General features: G+C 52.5%; 1 protein-coding gene across 12 annotated transcripts in view; it reads left to right on the top strand.

Annotated features, from left to right (window-relative positions):
* The window catches only part of Kif1a (kinesin family member 1A), an 86,585-nt gene that overhangs the window by 33,777 nt on the left and 26,504 nt on the right, over window positions 1-26,304 (top strand). For 4 of the 12 annotated variants that reach the window (NM_001368847.1, NM_001294150.1, XM_006529161.4 and 1 more), the window contains 20 exons: window positions 1,129-1,207; window positions 2,074-2,216; window positions 2,685-2,711; window positions 3,981-4,114; window positions 5,317-5,396; window positions 5,688-5,763; window positions 7,446-7,525; window positions 7,960-8,066; window positions 9,366-9,449; window positions 11,983-12,163; window positions 12,234-12,306; window positions 12,485-12,578; window positions 13,299-13,447; window positions 13,825-14,003; window positions 15,702-15,839; window positions 21,493-21,611; window positions 24,589-24,674; window positions 25,509-25,647; window positions 25,752-25,920; window positions 26,088-26,178. In NM_001368847.1, the coding sequence (NP_001355776.1) occupies window positions 1,129-1,207; window positions 2,074-2,216; window positions 2,685-2,711; window positions 3,981-4,114; window positions 5,317-5,396; window positions 5,688-5,763; window positions 7,446-7,525; window positions 7,960-8,066; window positions 9,366-9,449; window positions 11,983-12,163; window positions 12,234-12,306; window positions 12,485-12,578; window positions 13,299-13,447; window positions 13,825-14,003; window positions 15,702-15,839; window positions 21,493-21,611; window positions 24,589-24,674; window positions 25,509-25,647; window positions 25,752-25,920; window positions 26,088-26,178 (2,228 nt within the window). Of the gene's footprint in view, window positions 1-1,128; window positions 1,208-2,073; window positions 2,217-2,684; window positions 2,712-3,980; window positions 4,115-5,316; window positions 5,397-5,687; window positions 5,764-7,445; window positions 7,526-7,959; window positions 8,067-9,365; window positions 9,450-11,982; window positions 12,164-12,233; window positions 12,307-12,484; window positions 12,579-13,298; window positions 13,448-13,824; window positions 14,004-15,701; window positions 15,840-16,581; window positions 16,861-21,492; window positions 21,612-24,588; window positions 24,675-25,508; window positions 25,648-25,751; window positions 25,921-26,087; window positions 26,179-26,304 lie in introns of all 12 variants that reach the window. The other 8 variants (XM_006529155.4, XM_006529158.4, XM_006529156.4 and 5 more) reach the window with 4 other exon arrangements.

Here is a 26,304-nt window from a genome sequence, read left to right as displayed (position 1 = left end):
GTCTAGGGGTCCAGAATGGCCCTAGGGAGCCACAGAACACATGTCCTTGTGTCTGCCTTCGTGAGTGAACTTGTTTATGACACTTGAACACATTCCAACCTTTCTCTTGACCTTTAGGTTTTTTTTTTTTATAACAGGGATGTAGCATAGCCCCCTGATTCTGAGAGCCCTGCTCACCTGCTGGACTGCAGGGGCTGACATTAGTCCTCTTGCTGCCTGAGTTCTAAGTTCGGACAGATGATGGAGAGATGAAGGCTGTTGGATGTATAGCATGGAACCCATTCTTTCCATAATAACCTTAGGGACCCCTCTGAATACATCATGGCTGGAGAAGTTGATCACTCGCAGTGATAAAGTGAATTTTAGGTGGGACTCTCTGACACGTCACAGCTGTTTATACTGAGATCCAGCTCAGGCCAGCATCACATGTTATGGAATGTATAGGGGCAGATGGGCCTTAGTGAGAGGACAGGAGGGTTGCCATAGTCACCTGGTCCTTCACCTGAGATGAGACCTAAGCAGCACAGAGCCAGTTTTGGCCCTGGAGGAAGGTCTCAGGGAGAATCCCCCGATAGAGCCATTCTGCACCCAAGCCCTTCTCCCCTTACTGTCTTTGCCAGAGACTCACTGGAGAGCCACACCTCAGAGATGTGGTCCAAAGATCACAGCTATCTGAGGTCAAGCAGGCAAGAGCATAGGCATGCTTGGAATACGGACAAGTGGCAGTCCTGCAGACTGAAGCAGGTGCAGCGTGTGACTTTGTCAGGACTCCTGAGGCAACTGACCTCAACAGGATTCACTATCCAACACTCAAACCATGGGCAGCCTGAGAGCCACTGTTTCTTCCTCTAGTTATTACACACCCTAAGCTAGGAACCTGATGTTAAATATCAAGAAGGACAGTATTCCAAGTGGGAATGACAAAAATCAGTGGGAAAATATTGGTCAAAATTCTTGGAATAAATACCAAAAACAAACAAACAAAAAAAAACCCAAAACTCTCCCTGCCTTATCTCTGCTGTAGGGGAAATGGTTGGGAAATGGCTAATGAGAAATTCACTTTCCTCTGTGGGCTTCATCCTCTCTACCTGTAGCTGCCGTGTGTACGAACTGCTTGTCTTCCCATAGGTGGCAACTCAAGGACAGCCATGGTGGCAGCCCTGAGCCCTGCGGACATCAACTATGATGAGACCCTCAGCACACTGAGGTATGTTCTGCAGGGGGTCCATGTCCTTCCATGTTTCAAACTAAAAACACCAGCAAAAGGGGGTTCTTTCAGGGAGCATTCGCTGGGGAGAGAGGCCAGCAGTAACTGTTCCGGAGTGCCAGGGTATTTGTGGGCTATGTATTATGTCATATTATATCATATCATTCATTATCATATAATATATATGAGTATATATTATCCTTTAGGGTACATTTCAGGGCTGTAGGTTGCTGAGAGCCCTGTGGTACCAGTCTGGAAAAGCCATACTTCTGGTTGTGAGAGTGGAGACTACTTTAGCAAATGAGGTCCAAGTATCTCTCCCAAGAGCCCCACTATGGGCTGGGCACCCTGGGCTGGGAAGCCTGGATACAGGCTTCTTGATGGATTGATTTGGGGATGCTTGGCCTCTCTAGAGTATACACTTTCTGTAGGAAGTGGGGTCTATGATATTCACATGTACTTCTGGGATGGCAAATAGCATGCTGATCTGTAACACACATGTGTGACCATTCTAACATACACAGGCATTTTGCACCCCTGTTCTAGATTTGTCCTCCCTACCCTGGACTATCAGACTCAGGTCCAAGGGTCTCAGTACAGGGTAGGACAGTACTCTGAGCCTTGGGTTCCTGCACCTTAATTTTCTTGCACCTAGATAGTCAAGACATGCTGTGCTATCTCACCTGTAGGTCTTCCCTGGTCTGTGGTTCCAGAGGCTATCCCCTAGGGCAGTGGAGTGGGTTCTCATTCTGCTAGCCTAGGTCAAATATTTTCTCCCCAGCTGCTCTCCAGATATGATTCTGAACACCCCTGGGCCTTCGGTGTAGACCTATCCCTCAATCCCTGCATCTTTTTTTGCTGCCCAGATATGCAGATCGGGCCAAACAAATCCGCTGCAATGCCATCATCAATGAAGACCCCAACAACAAGCTGATTAGAGAACTGAAGGATGAGGTGACCAGGCTGAGAGACCTGCTGTATGCCCAAGGTCTTGGCGATATCACTGACAGTGAGTGTCTGTGCCAGCCTGCCCTGGGTAGGGGCAGGGGCCACAGACTCCGGGATCTTTGGGGCCTCACGCCCTCTCTCCTGGGGCTGCCTCCTACTGATGTCCTGCTGGCTGTAGCCACATTTGTCAGGAAGTGCTGAAGTTGCCTGAGCCTCATTCCTCCTCCAGCTCCTGGGCAGAATGCCTCGGGGTGGGAGGCCTGGGCGGACGAGGACAGGGCCAGGTTTTCTGGCCTTGGCCTGGATGGATTGCATGGTTTGGGTTTGAAGCTGGCCCAAGCAGGCCAGGGATTGTTTCCTGGAAGCCCACAGGGCAGCTGCAGTTTTGGGGATTTCTGTGGGTCCTATGTCAGTACACTGAAGACTCCTTTATCCTAAACTTTCGCTCTGTGAGATGGGTACACGAACCCTTGGGAGACAAACGGCTCTGTTTCTCTGTCTCTTCCTCCCCTGCCTGCCTTCCCCATAGCCAACACTGTGCCCGGAGGACCCAAATGTGTGTATTCCCCACTGCTGCTCTGCACCCCCGCTTTCATCCCGGCCATGGGGGCCACAGGGCAGCACGGGTGGGGAGGGAGACCCCACCGCCTCTTCTACCTCCCCTACTTCGGGGCTTTAAAGAGACAGTCCTCCCCCATCAGACTGCCTGATGGTACATGGGGGGGATTGCATCTGCCTCCCAACCACATCCCTGGTTCATCCCTGTCTGTGTGGGAAACCGGGGCAATAAGTAGGCAGAGCACAGACATAAATGGCTCGGGCTGGACTCCTGAGCACTCATAGGCCTAGAGAGGTCATATCTGAGAGGCCAGGGATTTGGAGGCTCAGAAGGGCATGCTATCCTGGCTCCTGGCCTGGACTTACCTCTGCCTGCTCCTGTTCCTGCTATCCCCACATCTGGGTCCCTGGAAATTTCTTGAGGCTAAACGTAGCAATGGTTGCTGCCAAGTGCTGCCCCACAGTATCTCCTTCATCCTGAGGCCTGGATCCCTAGGGTTTGCCTCCCCAGCGCCCCGTGCTGTCCTGTGTTGGCTGCCGCTTTGCTGTGTGTCTGCTTCTACTGGGAAGGGCCTGGCATCTCTCTGGGTGTCACAGCTCCAATCACCATCTTTAGGGGCGATGAAATTCTGGGGTGGTGGAAGAGTAGGGGCTCCCTCAGGAACGTCCTTCTCATGTACGCACCTTCTCCGGGTTGTCTTTGGGACCATTCTGGGTTCAATGGAATGATGAATAGAGCCTGGCCTGCAGCAGATGTGCAGCCCATCTGCAGATGATGAAAGGGATACTGGGCTGTAGGGAGGAGGGATGCCTGCGTGAGCTTAGGTGAGCTTCCTGGCCTCCGGTGCAGGAGTGCTGTGAGGTGACTAGCAGTCATGGGCCTTGGGTGCAGGTGTGGGAGCTGCAAACAGCCTGAGCCAGAGGGAGAGAGGAGGGAAATGTGGTGCAGAGGGACTGCGGGTGCTGCTGAGGGAAGAAGAGGGGGCCTGTAGGTCAGAGGCAGGCAAGTGGCAGGGATGAGGGTAGCAGGAGACCTCGCATGCGCTTGTCCTGAGCAGCTGGGCCAGGCTGCTGTGCCTTGCCTGTGTTCCCCAGTTCTTGCCTTCCCCCATCCCCACCTCTTGCTTTTTCTCCCCAACTGCTTTTTCTTCTCTCCTTCTTTCTATCTCGCCTTCCCTTCAAGCCTTAGACATGTCCGACCTCGAGAACTGTAGCCATAACTGTGGTGGGGCCGAGCTAAGCCAAGCCCCTAACAATCTCTCCACAGTGACCAATGCCCTGGTGGGCATGAGCCCCTCATCTTCACTCTCAGCCCTGTCCAGCCGTGCAGCCTCTGTGTCCAGTCTCCATGAGCGCATCTTGTTTGCTCCAGGCAGCGAGGAGGCTATTGAAAGGCTGAAGGTGAGGTCCACCTGGTCCAGGGCACTCCTGGGTGGGTGATGGGCATCAGCCTTTGGGACAAGGTAAGCTTAGAGAAGTGAGGAAGCACTCTTGCTTGTGAGCTCTGGGAATCCCCTCCCCCTCACTTCCGAGGAATGCAGCAATATAATCATGGAAGTCTTTGGCATGGGGCCACCCTGGTACACTGTGCCAGAATAACTAGTACACTCAGGCATCAGACTGCACGAGGTTCAGATAACAAACAAGACTTCTGGGCAGTAGGTACCTTTGAAGGTTCTTGAAGCTCTCTGGGTGGCCTTGACCCTGAGTGCTAGGGAAGGGCTGCTTCAGTGAAGAATGCCAGGCACAGGGTTCGCACGGAGTCTTGAAACTGGGTGAGCTGGCGCTGGAACAGGATGCAGTGGGTTGTGCAGTGGCTGGGGTAGTGGTGCTCTACTCCATAACACCTCTAGGATGCCACTGCGGTCTCAGCAGCTCTACCTGGCATCCTGCAGGGCTGTCTGCACCGAGAGGAGAGGTGGGTGTTCACACTGAGCCACTTCCAGGCTGGCTGTTCTTCCTCTCCTATGTATTCCGTGGTCCCCAGTGCTGGGTGTGGCTAGCCCTGTGTTTTCCAGCCTCATACTCCTGTGAATGCAGTGTCTCCTGCACAGAGAGCCCAGACCCTGGAACTGGACCAAGGAGGCAAGGGACAGAAGCTAGTGTGAGGGGTAGTATAGCGTGACCAATAAACAAGGGGAATAATATTCCCGAGGTCAGAGACAGATGACCTACTGGAGACCTGGGGGCCCACCTGAAGTATGGGGGCCCTCGAGGACATAGTGGGAAGGAACCCAGGGACAGTGCCATTGATAGGAAGTGCTGCCACACCCTGAGAAGAACTGTCCTGTTTGGGAGCTGCTTTCCAGTGCCTTTGCTCTCTCTTCCCCTCCCGACTTGTTTTGAGAGCCTTGATCTGGGGCATGTTCACAGGAAGAATCATTTCGCCTGTAGGTAACCTTGAGCTCTCAGAATCTCACATGCTGGCATGGGAGGTGCCTGGAGTTTGAACCCTAGCACTCTGAAGTCCCTTTCCTGGCTCCCCTGTATCCTTTGACATTCCCCCTCACACACACACACACACGCGCACACACACACACACACACACACACACACACACACACACACCCTGGGATCTCATTGTGCTCTGCTTCACTCCCCAGGAAACAGAGAAGATCATTGCTGAACTCAATGAGACCTGGGAGGAGAAGCTGCGGCGGACAGAAGCCATCCGGATGGAGAGGTGAGCAGCCTGAAGTGGGGGCACAGCCAGAGAGTCCTGGCCTCCAGCCCTGGAAACCCAAACCCCGGGTAAAGTTTCATTCTGGCCATGGGACAAATCTGTACTGTCTAACCTGTGGCCCAGGCCACTAGAGATCAAAGCCCTGAAGAACAGATCTCTGAGTCAACACAGTTCCACCAGTGGACAGTGCCCAGGCACTGCTGAGAGTTCCTGGTTGGTTGGTGGATCAGGTGGGGTGAGGCTAATCCTGGGAGCCTCTGAATTTGTGCTGATTGCAGCTCTGTCTTCTAGGGAAGCCTTGCTGGCTGAGATGGGTGTGGCCATGAGGGAAGATGGTGGTACCTTGGGTGTGTTTTCTCCCAAAAAGGTAGGAGCTGGGCCATGGTACTGTGCCAGTGTGGTCAAGGTGGCACTACCTCTGATGGATGACAAAGCAGGAAGGGCGTTCCTGGGGGCAAGGTGTAACAGGGTGGGGTTCTGGCCCAGGCATGGATCAGCCTTAATCAGACTTTCCCTTGTGTAGTGGGTCATTCTGGTGGCTGGGTAACATCACATGGGTCTCTGATCTGTTTGAGGTTTGGACTGAATCCCTCAAGATTAGAACAAGATCTGGGAGAGATGCCCAGGTTGGAGGAGGGGGTTTTTGCAGATCTACCTCCTGAGTTTATGCTGCTCCTGGAAGCATCTGGCCTTCCTTCCCAGAGCCGCTCCAGTGGCTGTAAGGTAGAGAAGCGGACACCCATGAAGATGGCACTGGTTCCCAGCCATAACCTGTTTCTAGGCCTTGTTCGTGTTAAAGAATGGCTTCCTTGGGGGAAGCAAACTTAGAGGTCTGGGCATCTGAGAGATAGGGCCAAATACCTAAAATCTGCCGTCCTGCCCTTGGCGCGAGGCTGCTTGGGAACAATGCATCAAATGATAGCTTGGGGTGGCAGGTTGGGGGACAGAGAGGTGTAGGTAGATGTGTCCCTGTGACCTCTAACCAGGCCATGCAAGGCACCATAGGCTGTTTCACTAAGCACACAAAGAGGGGTTCATGTAACTTGCCCAAATGTGAAAAACATTATGTCAGAGAGCCTTTTTTTTTTCCGCATTACCCTTGGCTTCCAAGTCCCGTATACCAAGTTGTACCAGTATAAACTAGTTGATGATGATAGCTGCTGATGGCTAAGACTCTATACTCCTGTTCAAGAGTGTACTTGGATTTATAGTTTAGTGTGGCAGTGGCTCACCCCAGGCACCATGAGGGAAGCATGAAGCAATCCCATCCTGGCACCTTTCCTTGTTATAGAATCCTTGCTTGGGACATAGGTATAAGATGGCACCTAAGAAGCTTGTGGGGGAGGGGCCGAGGCAAGAATGATCTGGGACAGGAGGCAGAAGGTAGTTATCAATGGGTGTGTTTGATAGGTGGCAGACATCATGGCCTGGAGTTGGGAAGCTAACATACAGGTCATGGGTAGCCCAGCGGTGACTCCAGCAGCTGCCTCTTCCCAGGCCTCCAGGGAGATTCTTTCTTGGCCAAGGTCTTCATCCTACTTCATAATAGTTTCATTGGAGAGCCTTCAGTCCCCGGGTTGCCCCCTGGAATGAGCTTTCTGGAGCCTAGAACTCTTGGCATAGAATACAGGGCCAGCCCTGGAACCAGCCTGTGCCCTACACATCCAGGACCCATCTAAGGGTTACCTTAGGTACCATCTAAACTTCACCTGGGGCCTTGCAACAACTGAGAACTGTGTCTCCCAGATCTCCCGGCAGCCAAGCTACCCACAAAATCCTCATATGCCGGCCCCACTGAACCTGCTATTACTGTCAAGATGGGCTGAGCCTGGGCCCAGAGCTTTCTTTGCCCTTCATTTTTCCTGACAATCTGAGCTGGGGGCTTTGGGGTTTGGGGTGCCCGATTAAAGGTTCTCTGAAGACACCTGTCTCTCCTTCTCTGCCAGGATGGGGAAGGTACTATGTCCCTAACAAGCCAAGGTCTAGGAGAGTAGAGGACAGGCAGGATGGTCTCCTCTCTAGGAGAGTAACCCTTCTGTCTCTCTCTAGACTCCTCATCTTGTCAACCTGAATGAGGACCCTTTGATGTCCGAATGCCTCCTTTACTACATCAAAGATGGCGTCACCAGGTAGGGACTAGATGGGTCACCAGGTGGAGGGAAGGGTCATCAGCTGAGGGGGTGGAATCACGAGATGAAGGAGCCAATAGTCGTCTCCTGCCAGCCTGAGTCTAGTGGGTGGGGGAATGTGGGCACCTTCTTGCACTGGCCCCCATAAGAGCTAAGCTGGCTATCAGCCCTATGCAGCCGACAGTGCTTTTTCTAAAGTGCTTTTAGGGACCATCTGGATTTCCCTAGAGCTAGGCTGCACCTGTGGTCTCTTGACCACTCTCACTTCCTCGTATTCCCATAGCACATACAGCCTGGTATTTAAAAACAACAAAAGAAACAGTTGGGCATCCCTGGGAGGCTGCATGGAGGAGTAAGCCAGCAGGGAGGGTATGCTGGGGGCTCTGCTGCCCTGCTTGCCCTGCTTGCCCTGCTGCCCCATGGTTCTTCAACAGAGTGGGCAGAGAAGATGCAGAGAGGCGGCAAGACATTGTCCTGAGTGGACACTTCATCAAAGAGGAGCACTGCATCTTCCGGAGTGACTCCCGAGGAGGCGGAGAAGGTAGTGTTGATGTGCTTCCTCCTCACCCATCCCCATCCCGTCCTGTTCACCAGTGGGTCAGCCCTGGCTGGGGGGAGGGGAGCCACCCACCCAGCTTCCCGGCTCTAAGTGGATCCTGAATCATGTTTCTGGACTCTTGAGGACAGCTGAGTGGCACCCTCTGAGTAAGGTGTTTGAGAAAGGCCTGGTTACTCCTGTGGCTAAGTTGCTGTTGCTTTGGGGAGCCAGCTTGAAGGCTGGACAGCAGGGACATGGTGGGTTGCTGGGACAAGGAGAATTTTAAGTATGTATGGGAGCAGGTAGTGTTATGGATAGGCAGAGAGACACTGAGCCACGTGCATTGAGCCCACGCCAGGGTTGAAGTGGTTTTGAGAGTATGCATGCTCTCTTGTCGGCTGGGGAACAGCTCTCTATTTTCTTTGCCTGCCCACCACCACCCTGAAGAAGATGGTGCTGCCTCAGTGCAGGGCCTGCTGTGTTGATGAGCAGATACTGTCCACACCTCTGAGAACAGAGATAGTGCCCAAGGCAGAGGGCATCTGACCATCCTTGGGCCTGTAAATCCATTACTGAATCCCTGTCCAACTTGGCCACCTTGGGATGGTGGCCCTAAATGGTGCTTGGGACAATTGTCAATCCTAGATTTTCCAATCCATAAATCCCTTTCTCTCTCCTGTGTAGATGAGTCAAAGAGGTCTAGGACCTCTTGGGGACATGTTAGCCACTATTTCTTTCCTTCCTCCCTTCCTTCCTTCCTTCCTTCCTTCCTTCCTTCCTTCCTTCCTTCCTTCCTTTCTTTCTTTCTTTCTTTCTTTCTTTCTTTCTTTCTTTCTTTCTTTCTTTCTTTCTTTCAAAGATTTATTTATTATTATATATAAGTACACTGTAGCTGTCTTCAGACACACCAGAAGAGGGTGTCAGATCTCATCACGGGTGGTTATGAGCCACCATGTGGTTGCTGGGATTTGAACTCAGGACCTTCTGGAGAGCAGTCCATGTTCTTACCCGCTGAACCATCTTGCCAGCCCCCATTATTTCTTAAATTGCCCAATTATAGAAATGAATAAGAACCGGAGAAGACAAGCCCAGCATTGCCTCCCCAGCCTTGGCTTGGCCCCATCTGTCTCCGTCTTGATATTTTCTCCTTTACTGAGTGGATGGGACCCTTGGATTCATCTAAGGGGTCTTACTCATGATCAGATCTGTGGCCAGGAATGAGAAGTTTGACTACCAGGGGCCAGGAGAAATGAGCCACTGAAGTAATGATCTTTTACACTGCCCCTCTTCTCTGTCTTGTAGCTGTGGTGACCCTGGAGCCCTGTGAAGGAGCAGACACATATGTCAACGGCAAGAAAGTCACTGAGCCCAGCATCCTACGGTCAGGTATGGATAAGAGCTCTAGGGGACTTCAGGGTAGATGGGGCCTTTGTGTTCATCCTCTCTTGGGCACGGTTTGCTCCCAGCAAAAGGCAGCTCTGCTATGGGCACTGGCTCAGGCCCTTGAGACCCTCTAGTGCCCCAAAATTGGGCACTTGAGTCCTAGAGTGCCTGGACCTGAGACTCTAAAAGCAGAGGAAGTCTCACTCACAGAACACTTGGTTAATGGTGCATGGGAAGTCAGAGTGGGAGGTCCCGAATGGCTGCTTTGATGGCTCAGGAGAGAGAACAGGAGATAGACAGGTACCTGGCCAAACTGTGGTTTTACGGAGCAGGAAGAGTGGGAGAGGTTAACACCCTCCCAGTACCAGTCTCTGGGATTAAATACTGTGAGGAGACACCTCAAGCAACTGACTTACAGGAGGGTCTGCCGCTGTTGGTTGCAGTGACACACTTCATGACAGAACAACTTAGGGAATGAAGGATTTGTTTTGGCTCAGTTTCAGAGGCTCATCCCAGCCTATTGCTTCAGGCCTGGGGTGAGGCAGGGCATCATTGTGGGCAGGCATGGTGGAACAAAGCCACTCACTTCTTGGTAGCCAGGAAGCAGAGGAGAGAACAAGAAGATTCTGGGAGTGAGACACTCCCTCTACTTCCTCCAACAAGCCCCACCCCCTAGTCACTCATCTATTATGAACTCATCAATAGATTAATCTATCTATCAATGAAGTTAGTACTATCATGATCTGATCACCTCTCCGTAGTGCCGCTGGCTGGGCCCTAGCCTTCAACATAGGAATGAGAGATCGTATTGAAGCCATGGCTTTTTTTCTCCTAGTCTCCCTGCCTGTGTCTATCTCACAATGCAAAGTGTATTCCATCTGTCTCCAAGAGTTTTCACACACTTAAAAGTTCCATTGTTTAGGAGCCCAAATTTAATGTGTCCTCTTAGACTTGGGGCTTTTTTTTTTTTTGCAAGCCCTTGTAAAAATCAAAATGGAAATAGCATACTTCTGGTATATGTCGAGACAAGGTACACACTCCCATACCGAAGGAGAGAAGTAGAAAAGCATCAAGGAGGAATGGGGCTGAGGCAAGATAAAAACCCAGAAGGGCAAATGTTAAGTAGTTCCACGTTTAGAAGCCAGGGCGTGTGATGATACGGTACAGTGCTTTGGAAGGCCTCTCCAGCTGCAGCCCACAAGGCTTGGCTTATCTCCTGAGATGGCTTTGCTTGTGGTCCATGGCTTTCATCAAAAGACATTCTGTGTCCTTGGCATCTCTAGTGTCCTGGAGTGTTCACAGCAACATGGTTTTTACTCTCATAGCTTTACACACTGTCTGCTCAAGGGCTGCCTCTGGGGAATTTAATACACACATACACACACACACACACACACACACACACACACACACAAACCATCACTTGGACATTGCCAAATCATACTGCCAGCCTGAGAGGTAACTAGGTCTGCTTGATCAAGGCTGTAGTGGCCACTGGATGGATAATTAGATTCAAGGAAGAACTTGCTAGGACAGCCTTGCACACACAATCTTCCTTGGCTCTAACATTACATGTGCCTTTCCATGTTTTTCAAATCCTTCTGTTTTGGTTATTGCTCCGCATTTTTACTATAAACCTGGCTAAAAGCATCCACTCAAGCCCATGCCACTGCTGCCTGGATGCTAGGTCACCTTGAAATTTCTCCCACTAAACTAATTAGTCCAACACATTGAAATTCAGCCGCCTACACAGTCTTAGCACGTGGACAAAAATGTAGCTGCGTTTTTTTTTGCCAGAATGCAGTGGGAATAGCCTCTAAGTCCCGATAAAATTCTTGCTCTCATCTGAAATCTCATGAGCAGTCTTTACATCTGCTTCCTATCAGTGTTTGTCTTAGTTAGGGTTTTACTGCTGTGAACAGACACTATGACCAAGGCAAGTCTTATAAAAAAAAACCCAACATTTAATTGGGGCTGGCTTACAGGTTCAGAGGTTCAGTCCATTAACATCAAGGTGAGAGCATGGCAGTATCCAGGCAGGCATGGCACAGGAGGAGCTGAGAGTTCTATGTCTTCATCCAAAGGCTGCTAGTGGAAGACTGACTTCCAGGCAACTAGGGTGAGGATCTTATACCCACACCCACAGTGACACACCCATTCCAACCAGGTCACACCTATTCCAACAAGGCCACACCTTCAGATGGTGCCACTCCCTGGTCCAAGGATATACAAACCATCACAGTGTTCTAATCCTTTAGACTTCTGCCAGAATTAAGCTCTCCTTACAGCACCCTGGGGCTTCTGTAGCCTGTGTCTCTAAAATTCACTGAATACAAAACTTAAGCCACATTGTCACATGGCCCTTTACAAGGAGAAAGGTGATTGGGAGCCATGGTTTGGGGTGCTGGATGCTCTTCCCCACATGGATGGCACTGGGATACCCAGGTAGAGGAAGTGCCGATACCCCCTCTCCCTTCGTCTCTCATCCCTTTGAGGGCACCTGGAATCCATAGGTTGGTTTGCCTCCATCTCCCAGGAAACCGCATCATCATGGGAAAAAGCCACGTGTTCCGGTTTAACCACCCTGAGCAGGCCCGTCAGGAGCGTGAGCGAACACCTTGTGCAGAGACACCTGCTGAGCCAGTGGACTGGGCCTTTGCCCAGCGGGAACTGCTGGAGAAGCAAGGCATTGACATGAAGCAGGAGATGGAGCAGAGGTGAGGTCTAGGGCCAACTGGTTGCCTGCCATGTCTGGTGGCCTTGTGTTCACCTGCTGCTCTTTTACAGGCTCCAGGAGTTGGAGGACCAGTACCGGAGGGAGCGGGAGGAGGCCACATACCTTCTGGAGCAGCAGAGGCTGGTGAGATTTCCACTGAGATTCCCAGGGCTCTATTTGCTCTAGCAACCTGGCAGAGTGGGCCTCTGCTCTCTCTGGACACCCTTTCTACTGGACTGGCCTCTCTCTTGCTGTCTAGTGGACTGGGATGAGGCTGTCTCAGTCTCCATGGTGGAGCTACAAGTCCTGACTATCTTTTCAGGACTATGAGAGTAAGCTGGAGGCCCTACAGAAACAGATGGACTCCAGGTACTACCCAGAGGTGAACGAGGAGGAAGAAGAGCCAGAGGATGAAGGTAAGAGACTCCTGAGAGAGCAGGCCTGAGATGGCTCACTGCAGATCAACTGGGCTGAACTCTTTTTCCCTGGGAGATAAACCTCATTCATCCTGGGTGCTACTGTACAGGCAGGATTTGGGAGGTTGTACTAAAACAAGTGACCACACATCTCACACTTATAGGTCACATGCTTGCTAACGGGAGTGGGCCGGAACCATGGGTGCTGATGAGGGCTCGCCCTGTTCACTGTGTGTTCTTTGGAGCCCGCCAAAGACCTCACTGTGGTGCACAGAGATGCTTTGATGTTCAACATACTAGGGAAGCTCGTTTGGGGAGCCTGCTTAATCTTTGGGTCACCTGGAGCCTTTCCACACTGTTTGCTTGACTGGTTTTTCTGCTGGGGTCTACTTTCTCCGCTCCAAGAGGAATAGTATGAAATCAGGAATGCAAGCACTGGGGCCCTAGCCCAGCAGGGGAATGGAATGTTCAGAGGCTCTGTCTGGGAAGAGAGGGACAGAACCCAGCAAGTCATTCAAGTTAGCCTGTTCTTCAACATCTACATCCGGCTACAGTGACTATGACGGGACTACGTGTCATTTAAGAGACCACTCCAGCTATAGTGTGGACTGAAAACAGGGCACACTCAGCTAGTCCTGTGGCATCTTGACCTTTCAGAGGTCAGGATATGGTAGGCTATCTTGTGGCTTTCTTTCATGACCCACATGGCTTCTCCCACAGTCCAATGGACAGAACGAGAATGTGAGCTGGCATTGTGGGCCTTCCGGAAGTGGAAGTGGTACCAGTTTACTTCTCTGCGGGACCTGCTGTGGGGCAATGCCATCTTCCTGAAGGAGGCCAACGCCATCAGTGTGGAGCTAAAGAAGAAGGTGGGACCCATCACAGGCGGGTTCCCCATGAGTTATGGTCTAGTTGCTTATAGTCACAACTCACTACTAGCACTTGGTTGGCCCTTGCATGGACTGGGTACCCAGGATGAGTGGCTGAGGGAGGCACTGGGAGAAACAGATAACCTTGTTGGCTTTGCTTGGGAGTCAACAAGCGGGGGGGGGGTGGGGGGTGGGGGTGGGGGTGGGGGGGGCGGGGGCGGCGGGCAGCCATTTTTCAACAGTTCATTGAGTAGCTTGGTGAACTATGGAATACAGAGCTGAGTTCTCAGGGGGATGGAGGGAAGCCCCCTAGGAACCCTAACTTCCACTCAGAACTTTCACGGCATGGATGAATGGTCATCTTCTGCCCCTGACAGGTCCAGTTCCAGTTTGTCCTCCTCACGGACACCCTGTACTCCCCACTGCCGCCAGACCTACTGCCCCCAGAAGCCGCCAAAGACCGAGAGACACGACCCTTCCCCAGGACCATTGTGGCAGTGGAGGTCCAGGACCAGAAGAATGGGGCCACCCACTACTGGACACTGGAGAAACTCAGGTGCAGAGGGTGGGCTGGGAGGTGGACGGTGGATAGGGCTCTGTTTCTCTGGGGAAAGAAACAGGCTGGGCTCTGCTTCACAGCAATACCACTGTGTCTCCTGGTTGAATGGTTTTGTTCTGGTACTGAAGGAACAGTTTGGCAGCAGAGGGGCTTAGAAGGTGGCTCAGTGTTCCCAGCCAGGTCTATGCCAAGGGCCTCAGAGACAGAGGGTCCCTGGCTCCTCCATTCTGCATGGAGGGAAGGCTGAGGGAAGGCTGAGGACCTGGACAGGTGGAAGAGCATCTGCTGTGTGCCACCATTGTGGATTTCCCTACGGCTTGTGTGATGTAAGGGGTCTTCTGCCTCCGTGGACACTTCTTCTAACTCATGCCAAGTCTTCATGTACAATGGCGACCGGGTGAAGACAATATCTGCATGAGAAGAGTATGATGTACTCACAGCCTGGGAAATAGGAGGCACACAGCCTACAGGGCCATAACTGGACGCCAGGGCAGGCCAGAAGAGGGAAAACCAGAATACTCCTTGGACGTCTGAGAGAAATATGGAGTAGCCAGTCTCTGTGGGCCAGCTTCCTGGAGTGAGGCCAGCTTTGGGCAAGGGGCCATCCTAGTCTTTTGGTGTCCGGGGTGATTTAAGGCATAGAGAACATTGGTCAAGCATGTGAGACCTAAGAAAGAGGAGAGGTGAGTGTGGACTTGGGGTCTGTTGGTTTGTATGTAGGAGGCAGGCTCACTAATGAGTGGTTGACTCTCCCTAGGGATGAGCTAGACCAGCGGTTCTCACTCTGTGGGTCTTGATTCCCCTTTGAGGGTTGAATGACCTTTTCACAGGGGTCTCCTTAGGCCACTGGAAAGCACAAATATTTACATTGAAATTCATAACAGTAGCAAAATTACAGTTATGAAGTAGTAGCAAAAAGAATTTTATGGTTGGGGGAATCACCACAACGTGAGGAACTGCATTAAAGGATCGCAGCATAGGAAGGTTGAGAGCCACTGAGCTAGGTAAAGAGGACTCTTCTCAGTCAGCCAGGCCTTCAGAGGATGGCAAATATGGACAGGAAAACATGATTAGTAAGCATACCCTTTTCTCATTCAATCTGTGTGTACCTACATGCTTTCCACTCATCCCCCAGGAAGCTAGGTCGTATATATCACCATCAGTAGTAGATGTTTATCCCTCTAGAAGCCAAACTCTGAGGCCCCTAGAGCATACAATCTCATGTTCTTCCTCCTACATTTTGCCCTACCTGGGGGAAAGAATTTTAAAATACCGTCTTCTCCACTCCTTTCCTGCCTCACCTGAGCTCGCTACAAGAGCTTTCAGAGCTGTGGTGGTGAATCCTATTTCTGAGTTACAGTAGGGTGTCTCCCTGCTTCTCGGCCAGCGCCCCAGCTGCCCAAAGGCACCGCACATCAGTCAGTCGGTTCTCTGCTGTCATGTTGTCCATGCCACTCAGCTCAGCTTGCTGTCACCAGGGAGGTGTTGGGAAGGCATTCGTGGGCAACATTTTCTTATTTGTAGGTTTTCTATGGATGCTGAACTCTGAGGACCACAGAGGGGTTTCTAGCTGGCAGAAGTCTGGGTCAGTGACTCTGACAGGATGCTGGAATCTGATGTCCTAGGAGGAGAAATAGGGTGCCTGGCTATTTCTGGACATTGGTCTGAGCATACATGGTCTTTGAACCCCAACAGGCAACGCCTGGACCTGATGCGGGAAATGTACGACAGGGCTGCAGAGGTTCCCTCCAGCGTCGTTGAGGACTGTGACAACGTGGTGACCGGCGGGGACCCCTTCTATGACCGCTTCCCCTGGTTCCGACTGGTGGGCAGGTGGGCACCTCCTCCCTTTCCTTGTAGAGAAAGTGAGATGGTAGTGGGGTCAGAGCCCAGACCCTGGACTGGCCTGGCTTGAAGGAAGGGAGCCATATTCCACTCCTGTCTTTTCCTTAGTCATCCTTCCTCATATACATGTAGGCCCAGCTTTTTTAGGGAACTTGGGGTGCCATCTTATTAGTACTGCTTATACCTACTGTACTGCATGTCCGTCTGTGCCTGAGTGCATGCGTGTGTGTGTGTGTGTGTGTGTGTGTGTGTGTGTGTGTGTGTGTGTGTTGCCCAAGTGCCCAGGGGATTAGAGAAGGCATTCCAGGTCACAACTGTTTTGGGGGGTGGGAACGCAGAGGTAAGATTAGAGAGTACAATCTCTTCCCTTGTTTTCCAATCTGGTGTCTGTGCCCAGCCTCCGACCCATGTTGTTCAAAGAGGTCCTCCAAGAGTTTTGGCTATGGCCAGCCTGGGCCTCTGTTCTCACTCATACCTATTGGTGATGCTTTCCAGAACCTTCTACTGACCATGGGTCTTGTTGTCGTTCGTTAGTTTGGGGTGCTTTGTTTTGTTTTCTCTTCCCAGCCCAGACTGGGTGCATTTTTGTTCCTCGTCTTTTAAAGCAGCGTTTCTTGATGGTTGGTGTTTTAGTTTTAAACAGAAGTGCTCCCTGTCCCTCCCAGCCCCGCCCCACCTTCCCTGGAGTAGCTGGTGTTAACTTCTCTCTGTCTTGTCGCACTAACCTCAGTTCAGTCATCTCTGGCTGCAACAGCTACCCTCTTCTCAACACATGCATGAGCGAGCGCATGGCTGCTCTCACCCCCTCCCCCACCTTCTCAAGTCCCGACTCCGACACCACCGAGCCTGCCGAGGAGCAGAGCGTGGGGGAGGAGGAGGAGGAGGAGGAGGAGGAGGAGGAGGAGGAGGAGGAGGAGGACCTGGAGGACGACGTCTTTCCGGAGCACACGCTGTGCGACGGCCAGGACCCGTTTTACGACCGGCCCCCCCTGTTCAGTTTAGTAGGAAGGTTGGTGAGGTTGAGGCACGCATGCTGGGGAGGAACCAGCTCTTTTGCTCAGGAGCACTGCTGTGGGTATCAGGGCAGACACCCGACCCTCTGGGCCAGGCAGGCAGGCTAGGGCTAGCCTCTGAGGGGGATGAGGGAGTCAGGCTCCCTCTTGTGTCTTCATGGTGGGGCATGTGCACATGTAGGAGATAGATGCCCTGGCTCAGCAGGGAAGAGTCTGGCTCCAGGGGCAGAAGAGGTTGAGGCTAGGAACACACAAGTACAGCCGAGAATCCCTGGTGCCCACTCTGGGTAGCTGGGCTAGTTCCTGTAGTAGACACAGTGGCCAAATCTCAGGTACTGGTGCCATTGACTCCTTGTGTAGGGCTCAAGGGGTATTTGAGAAGGGAAGAAAGAAGTCTGCAGACAGGACACGCCAGCCCCTTGTCTTGGGAGTCGGCTTTGTTCAGCTGAGGTGCCTTCTGAGCATCCCACCCAAAGAGAAGGTACCCTGCGTTCTCGGTGCCACTCTGTTCTGAGAAGTTGCAGGGCTGTGAGCCAACCAGAGCAGAGGAGGAAGGGCCTCCACCCGCCTTCATGTTTTGGAGCTCCAGGCCCTGACCTCCCAGGATAGCATGATGAGATGGGCTCCTAACCTTTACAGAGAAGCCCTGGCTGCTTGGTTTCTGGAATAGGTGAGAGGGGCTGAGGTTGGGGAAGAGGACTGCAGGGACGTAGGTCTAGCTGTTAGCTCCATCATGAAGGCAAATGACTTCAGAAGTGCTAAGAGCTTATAGTCTACCTGCTTGGGATGGGAATAGTTTTAGTAGCATCCTCTCCTGGAGTTTAAGATTGCTTCTATGGCAACGGGAGTTTTAGAACTCTTGGAGCACAAGTATTGAAAGCTGAGGCTGAGGGTGGTCCCTTGCAGACTATGGACTTTCTGTGGAGTTCCTTCCTTCCTTGAATGGGGGTGATGGCCTGAGACACCCTCTCCATTTCAGAAGGCAGCTGGTCCCATATCACTGGCCAGAGACTGCTCTAATTAGTTTTTCTGTCAGTGGCTAGCGTTAGGTATGATGAACTAGCCAACCGGACAAATGAGTAGCATCTCCTTCCAAGATACCCTGGGTCTGGACTTCCACCCTGCTGGGCCTGGGCAAGAGGTGTAGATTCCAGGCCAGCTCTGGACAGGCTCCTTTCACCAAGCCTTGGGCTATAGTACCAGACCTCCCATGCCTGCTGGGCCCTGGGAGTGGTTCTGGGTATCAGGTAGCTAAAGGGTCAGGAGACACAGGGAACAATGACGTGAGGAGAAATGGGGTCTGGTCTCTGCAGTCTCATGAAAAGAGCTGGGTCCTTCCAATGTTGTTTCCCCTCTTGTGGACTTGAGATTTCACAAAATGACCAAACTTAGAAAAAGTCATCCATAAGAGGCCCGGCCCCCTGTACCACGGGGTGGTCTGTGCAAGGCTTCATTTGGCAACACCCTGACCTTTTGGTTTGGCAAGAATTGGCTTTTCCGCGCAGCAGCTATGCAGCCCTAGCCCCGAGGAGGACTCCACCTTGGTTTTTGTTTAATCCTCTGGTAGCTGCTGGCTCTCTCTCTCCAAAGCTTAAGCAAAATTGGGGTGCCCACTCTTGTCCCCTCTGGAAAGGCTTCCCTGGGTCCCAGCATGTGTCTCTGCACCTCACCAATCTGTGGTTAGCGCTGCCTCCTCCCTCCTGCCTCGCCACACGTGCCGCTCTGCCCGTTCTACCTGCCTCTTCTCTTCAGGGCATTTTAGCCTGCTTTAAGGTGCTCTGGGTCCTGGGCAGGCCTCTTGTGGGCATAGCCAGGGCCCCTCGTCACATTCAGGGTCTCTGATGGTCAGGTGTCAGGTGGCCTGGGGATGTGGGTAAGTTAGCTGATTAAGTGAGACCAGAGGCTCCTATTTCCCTTGCCTAATCAACACACTTCCAGAAGATGGGGGCAGGGAGCACACTACAGAGAGGATAATAAGAGTTTAGGGTCTGGGGGAAGAGCTAGGGAGGGTGCCAGATAAGTAGATGTTAACCCAGCGAGAGGCTATACTCGGTAACCCTGAGCCTCTTAGCTCTGTGCTCTTTGCCAGTATGGCTATGGACAGTGTTCTGGAGAGCAACTGGGTGTGTGACTGGTGTAGCATTGCAAGGTTGGCAAGGGCTGTGATCTGACCCTGCAGTGGCTGACACTAGTGTCTAGCTGTTTCTGGTGCCTGGAGAACAGGTAAGATGAAGCCTGGGGTATATTGTTCCCACTCTGAGCAGTGTGTGCCTGGGTGCCTTCATCTCCCAGGTGTGCCGGTTGGATGAATCCTACACAGAGTCGGGGCACAGAAATCTTCCAGATTCAGTTTGTGGTCCCATTCAAATCTAGCACTGCCCCTGGGAGGCAGTCCAGGCCCAGAGGTCTCATCTAGCTGAATGACGTCACCACAGTGCCAAGTGGACTGGGCTGGTCATTCTTTTGTTGGCGGTGGGGTGGGGTGGGGGGGGGCTATTGCATCCTTTTTGCCTTCTCCAGCATCTGACCCCACAGTTGCAGCTAAATCTATGGTTCCCATTTGATCTGTCCGAGGATCGTGAGGTCAGGGAGCATCCAGAGGCCTTGGCCACAAATGGTACTTTTTCAGTACATAACCCCAGCCTCCAGCAAAAGATGAGGGTGGGTTGGATGTGGGCCACATCTTTCCTACAGTTTGGATGTAGGCCATGGCATCCTACACACACACCCACACACAATGGGAGGAAATTCTTAAGGATGCAACACAAGATTTATTCCGTGATTTGTTGCCCTGACAAGCAACGATCTGCAGGGCTGAGAGCGACCTAGAGGGTCCCATCCTAGCACTGGCTCTTGCTGCCAGCCCTGGCTTCTGCCTGATGTTTTTATCCCTCGGTTGCTTCTCTTGTGAAATGGGCCTGAGTGCCAAATCCCACCTGCTCTAATGGGCCATGCTATAGACTCTAGACTCTGCATCCATAAAAGAGGAGGGCACAGATAGCTAAATTGGGAGGCATCACTATTAGGCCATAGTTGGTGAGAGACCTCCCAGGTGTTGGGGAACAGCAGCTGTTGCAGGATGTCTATGTATTTCCTCTTTGGGTCCCACAGTCTCTGGAGTCACTCCACTTTATAATAGGCCCTATAGAGAGCCTGGGTGGCCACCTGCTGCAGTCCTATCTCTACCTCCCTGGGTACTGCTCCAGACCTCCTAGTTCTGGACAGTGGGGGAGGGTCAGGTAGTGAGAGTGTGAGGTCTATGAGCTTCCCTGTGGGTGCTCAGGGAGCTAGGGTTACCTCTGCAGTTCCAGTAAGACCCATCTGGATAGCCTAGAACCCAGACTCTGCTCATTCCAAGCTGCCTCTGTGGCATTGCCTCCTAAGCCCTCTAGTGAGGCAGCCTAGGTTGTCAGGGCCCTGGGATGGCAGAGGCAGGTTTCAGTCTAGCTTAGGAATCCTGAGTGGCCAGCACAGGGCCTTCATCTGGTCCCCATTGTGGATATTCCCACCCCCTTCTCAATTTTGGCTCTACTTCCTTTCTGTAGCAATTCCCTGATTGGTATCTGGAGCAAAGGGGTTTAGACTAGCACTCTTCCTGAGACGTTACCATGCTAGGGTGAGTGGGTCCCCATGCAGGAATCCCAGGGAGGCCACCTGAGGCCCCTTGAAGGTAGCTGCCATAAACCATCTGAGGCCAGACTTAGAGGATTTTACTAGAATGACTTCCTGAAGCTCTGCCATACACAAAGAAGCTCAGAAAACCAGAAAGTCCACAGATAGATTCTTACAGTTAGAAGACAGAGCCTAGAGGAGAATGAAAATGGACTGTTGTTGTGAGAGTAGACAGATGCTCTAGGGAGCCATCGGCCCATGTGACCAGATGGAGGCTGAAGCTGTGGGCAGTAAGGTGGGGCCAGCCATCCTGGACCTCCCGGGGTTGGATGATTCTGCAAGCAGCTTGGGTATCATTGAAGGTGCAGGGACTTCTATGTGACAGGTGCCCTAGAACCCTCTAGGGACAGTAAGAGAGGCAGAGTAGCGGTGAGACCAACTAAGGGAGCTCTGGCAAGATTCTTGCAACTCGAGGTGTTGACTAGAAAGGGGGACCAGGGCAATGCTCAGGCATCCGTGTGGTGGGCACACATCCCAAGTTGCATCTGCCCTGAGAAGGGTGACACTTTAGGGCGGAATTGTGCTTGATCTTCAGGTCGACTGTGGAAGGAGCTCCAAGATTGAAGAATTTGATGATATACCTCATAGGCATCAGAGCTCTAAGGGTTGAAGCTCATTAGCCCAGGACCTCAGCCCTTGAAGCAGGCTGAAACCCTCTCTTCAACTGTTCTCTTCTCAGACAGCCACATCCTGGCTGGGCTGGGCTGTGCCCTTCATGTACCAAGGCCACTCCTTCCTCTCTGTGTCTCCACCTCCTGTCTCCTCTGAGCACTGAAACCCCTCTCCCCTGCCCCTGCCCCCTGCCTGTTCCAAGCCCACCTTACTGGTTCGCCCTGGCTGTCTCTCGCCGCTTTGCTCTGCTTCGCAGCTTCATGTTGTGTGTGAGCCGGCATTGGTGTCACTGGTATCAAAGCACACACTGAGGGTCGCCTGTGACTATGGCTCTGCTCCTGCAGGGCCTTCGTATACCTGAGCAACCTGCTGTACCCTGTGCCCCTGGTGCACCGAGTGGCAATCGTCAGCGAAAAGGGAGAGGTGAAAGGCTTCCTCCGTGTGGCGGTGCAGGCCATCTCAGGTGTGTGGGGGACAGGGGAGTGTGTGGCCCTGAGTCCCTGGGGACTGGGGAAAGTCTGCCTTTACAGGCAAAGGTGGGAGGAATACTATTATGCAGGAGCTGATATGAAGATGGTCTTATCTAGGACCCTCAGCTTCCTTGTGGTCAACATGATTCTTTTCCCACCTTCCCAGGCGAGCAGACAACCGGGGTTTGAAGGGAAGTCCCCTGTGTTGAGCCCTTTCTGACTTCCTAGAGTCATGGACTAGATAGAGATATCTCAGCCATGCAGGCTCAGTCTAAGATGCCTGAGCTTGATCTGGCTTGGAGGCCAAGTCCCCACCTATCAAACCGTTCAGGTGGACCCAGAGATTGTCTTGTGCCTCCCAGCGCAAGCCCTTGTGGCCTGACAGCCTAGTCTACTGTCCACTTTCTCCATAGCCAAGGGAGCCTGCAGATTTGCTAGTCCCTGCCAGAGTGGCTCTCAGAAGCTGCCTCAGTTTCTTCTCTATTCCCACCCCTTAGGTCCTGGTCTCAGGCACAGACCTCAGCTAGAAGCTGCAGACTCTCCTCATTTGTGGGTCTGAGGATAGAGGCTGTTGTAAAAGGCAGACATTTTCTCATTATTCCCTCCCTCCATCATGGTCAGGAGGAGGTACCGGACTAGCCAGCTGCAGTGCCCCTGGGTCTCAGTCTGCTCACATAATAGGCCTATAGTGTACTTCCTGCTTGGTGAGAATGTTTGTAGGACCTTGGAGAACAGTATGAAGGTCATGGCTCAAAAGGTATCTGCAAGTCAGTGGTAGTGTCTGCTGTAATGGTCGCCCTTCCTGGGATACTCACCATCCTTGGCTTCCCAGACACTGGGGGAGACGGGGAGGTAAAGGAATAGACTGGGGTGCTACAGGGTAGCCAGGGTTAGTCTGGGGTGCGCACTGTGGGCTCCTGGAGGATCTGGAGGCCAGCATGCCGCAGTGTTGTATGCTCCTAGGTCCTCATGTACTCTAGAGTGTCATACTCCCCAAGTTCTCCTACTGCCAGGTTACCAGGTGCCAACTAGTCCTCGGCACTCATACTCTCAGAGTCTCACAACCCCAAGTTCTCATACCCCAGAAATTACTGATATGCTTGTACCCATAGGTGCTTGTGTGCCACAGGTTCTTATACTGCCTTCCCCCAGATTCTCACCCTCCAAGTTCTCACCGCCCCCCCCCCAGGTTCTCACCCTCCAGGTTCTTACCCCCCAGGTTCTCCCACTCCAGGTTCTCACCCCCCCAGGCTCTCACCCTCCAGGTTCTCACCCCCCTAGGTTCTCACCCCCCAGGTTCTCACCCCCCAGGTTCTCACACTCCAGGTTCTCACACTCTAGGTTCTCACCCCCCAGGTCCTCACCCCCCAGGTTCTCACCCCCCCAGGTTCTCACCCCCCCAGGTTCTCACCCCCAGGTTCTCACACTCCAGGTTCTCACCCCCCAGGTTCTCACACTCCAGGTTCTCACCCCCCAGCTTCTCACCCCCCCCAGGTTCTCATACCCCAGGTTCTCATACTCCAGGTTCTCACTCTCCCCCCACCCCCAGTTCTCATCCCCCAGAGTCTCATACTCCCAGAGTCTCACCCCCCAGGTTCTTAACCCCCAGGGTCTCACACCTGGAGTTCTCACACTCCTGAGTTTGTATACCTCTAACCTTCAAATGCCTCTTTCTCCTCTACTCCAAAATGTCTAATCACTTCCCTGGTGTTTTGGCCACATTAGGTGACTTTGCTGTATTGTCAAACTCTCCTCCACCTATGATTCCTTAGTTCTCCCCCACTATGCCCACCTTGGCTCCTACCTGTCACCAGCCATGATGTGCTCATGATTGCTTAGATGAGTGGACCCTGTCACTGTGTCCCTCAGCACTGGTCCAGAGGTCCCACCTAGTGAGGGGAGAGGAGCGAGTGGATTCCAAGCTAGTAAGGAACCCAGACTTCAGAATCACCTTGGCCACATTGCTGGAAAGTGAATGTTACTGAGACATCTACACTTAGGGGAACAGAAGCATCCAGAACAACTTTTCTGAGGCCTTACTCCCCTATCCTGCCATGCCCTCCTCCTTCTGGTCTACAGGCTCTCACCCACACTGGGTAGTGTTCCCTATTTTGTCCATGTGTTTTTAGAGTCTAAGGAGCTTGCCCACAGCCCCTGTGGAGGATGAGATGGACTTTGTAGGGGATCCTTAGGAGGGCTGGTGGGTGACCCTATCTCTAAGGGCCACCACTCTAAACTCACTGGGACACAGTGGGTCCTCCATGTATCAGATAAGTTCTAATAGTTGGGAAGGTGTATGGGGCTCTGAGCTCAGGCCTTTAGTTGGCCACAACCCTGCCTTCCCCCAAGTCATTTTTCAGGAAAAGGGTCTATGATGAAATCTGACCTGTGTTGGTTCCCAAATCTTATATCAAGACTACTGGATTTTACTGTATTTGGGGTTGCAAATATATTTCCCTATCTGGCAGTAGAAGAAAGGAATTTAGGAAACATACAACCTTGTCACCCCTCCCTGCCCCATGGCCATGGGCTGGGGTCAGCTCATCCACTGAACCCTATTGGGGCTGACCCTGACTATCAGACACTGCTAGTAGAACTACCCACAATGCTGGAGGTGGCCTAATAGGGCCCATGGGCTCTGAAGATGCTGGTAGAGGTGTATCAAGACCCTACCATTCTCTTCTGAACACCAAGATCAGGTAGTTCAGCATCAGACTATGCAGGTAGGGCTTTTGGCTCATATTGAGTGGCCCTTGGCAAGAACACACCTCTGGGTCCCCGAGGCAACACACAGTGGTGGTTAGTGTGCCCTGGTGACTACTGAGTTGCAGGTAGTGATGTAGCTGCTCAGTCCAGTAAAGAACCTGGTCACACTTTGCTATACCCTCTCCAAGGCCCTGAGGCCACTTGACCTAGCTCTGTCCACTATGGAAAAAAAGCTGGCCAACCACCTGCATGTTCCTTTTGCAGCTGATGAAGAGGCTCCGGATTATGGCTCGGGTGTCCGTCAGTCAGGAACTGCTAAAATCTCCTTTGATGACCAGCATTTTGAAAAGGTACTATGAAGGTTTGCCTTGTATACTGGGGAACCCCTTCCACTGATCCCTAGACTCTGAGGGCCAGCCTCGGCAGGGCACCATGGGTGTTTATGTCTGTTCCATCCCTTACTGTCCAAAACACACAATGTCCCTTTCCCAGTTTATCAGGACCCACTTGGTCCAACCATCTTCCTGAGTCTCACACAGCAAGGCATAGAGTTGGTAAGTAGAACCAACGTTTAGAATAGGCCCCCCCATTCTTTCCTCTCTCTCAGGTTAGAAGTTCTCGGGGGTTCCCACCAAATTCTAGATTTTTCTACCATCCTTCCTGCCTTCCCCAACACCTCTGGGAGTGGGAATGACCTCATTGAGGCCACCCGCCTCTGATTCTCACAGAAAGAACTCTCTCAGGAGACAGTAGAGAGGTTGAGCCCAGGTAGCACCCCTCCCCAGACGTGCTTACTTGGCTCTCTGGCTCAAGATCTCAGTCTAAGGGTGTCCAAGAGTCTGCCTGTGAGCTTCCCCAGGAAGTGCTCTGGTGCCCTGGGAGTAGAACTAAGACCAGGAGTGGCTCCCTGCTTTCCTTCACTATGTCTCTCGAACTGAGGCATGTGGGGTGTTCCTCTCAGGCAGTTCACACCTCAACTCACCTGAACCAGAGAGAGTGTCAAAGTGGGCCACTCATGGCCATGGAGATGGAGGCCTAGAGAGGTGGGTGCTTCATCTAGGGGCCAGTGGCAAGTCTTGCTCAGGATGCTAGAGACCCAGGTGGCAGTACGCAGATCCCTATTGCCTGTGACAGCGTAGCCTAAGCTTAGCCAGCTAGCTCTCCAGCTTTCTCTGTTTTCACAGTTCCAATCTGAGTCCTGCCCTGTGGTGGGGATGTCCCGCTCAGGAACTTCCCAAGAGGAGCTGCGCATTGTAGAAGGCCAGGGTCAGGGGGCTGATGCTGGGCCTTCAGCTGATGAAGTTAACAACAACACCTGTTCAGGTGGGTGCAGCTCCACTGTGTAGATCACGTGGGGGGGGACGGGACCAGGGCTTGAAGAGCATGGAATCTTGAGACCCCCATCGCTCTGCTCTGGCTCCCAACAGCTGTGCCTCCTGAAGGCCTCATGGATAGCCCAGAGAAGGCTGCCCTGGATGGGCCTCTGGACACAGCCCTGGACCACCTCCGTCTAGGCAGTACCTTCACCTTCCGGGTGACAGTCCTGCAGGCGTCCAGTATCTCTGCTGAATACGCTGACATCTTCTGCCAGTTCAAGTGAGCCTGTTGTCTATGCCCTGGGCTGCTGGGAAGTAGGTACTCTCCTGAGGGGTATGCATCCCACCTAGGCTGTGCTAGGGGTTACTCGGTCTCATGCAATGCCCAGTGAGGCCATGGGTTCTTGGTGCAAGTCCTTGTCCCCACTTCCTCTTCTTTCTCTTCAGCTTTATCCACCGCCACGATGAGGCCTTCTCCACTGAACCCCTGAAGAACACTGGCAGAGGACCCCCTCTTGGCTTCTACCATGTCCAAAATGTAAGTGCTGGCCCTTACCCACCAACATGCAAAGGCCTAAATGCTACGGCTAACCCAAAGGCTGAGCTTGGCTCTCCCTTTCCATCTTTCTCTTCTGAGTGGACTGTCCTGAAGGCCGTCTGGCAT

The sequence above is a fragment of the Mus musculus genome, chromosome 1 (genome assembly GCF_000001635.26).
Source record: "Mus musculus strain C57BL/6J chromosome 1, GRCm38.p6 C57BL/6J".
NCBI classification, from domain to species: Eukaryota; Metazoa; Chordata; class Mammalia; order Rodentia; family Muridae; genus Mus; species Mus musculus.
Note: the sequence above shows the minus strand (reverse complement) of the source record. Positions and strands in the feature narration are given on the sequence as shown.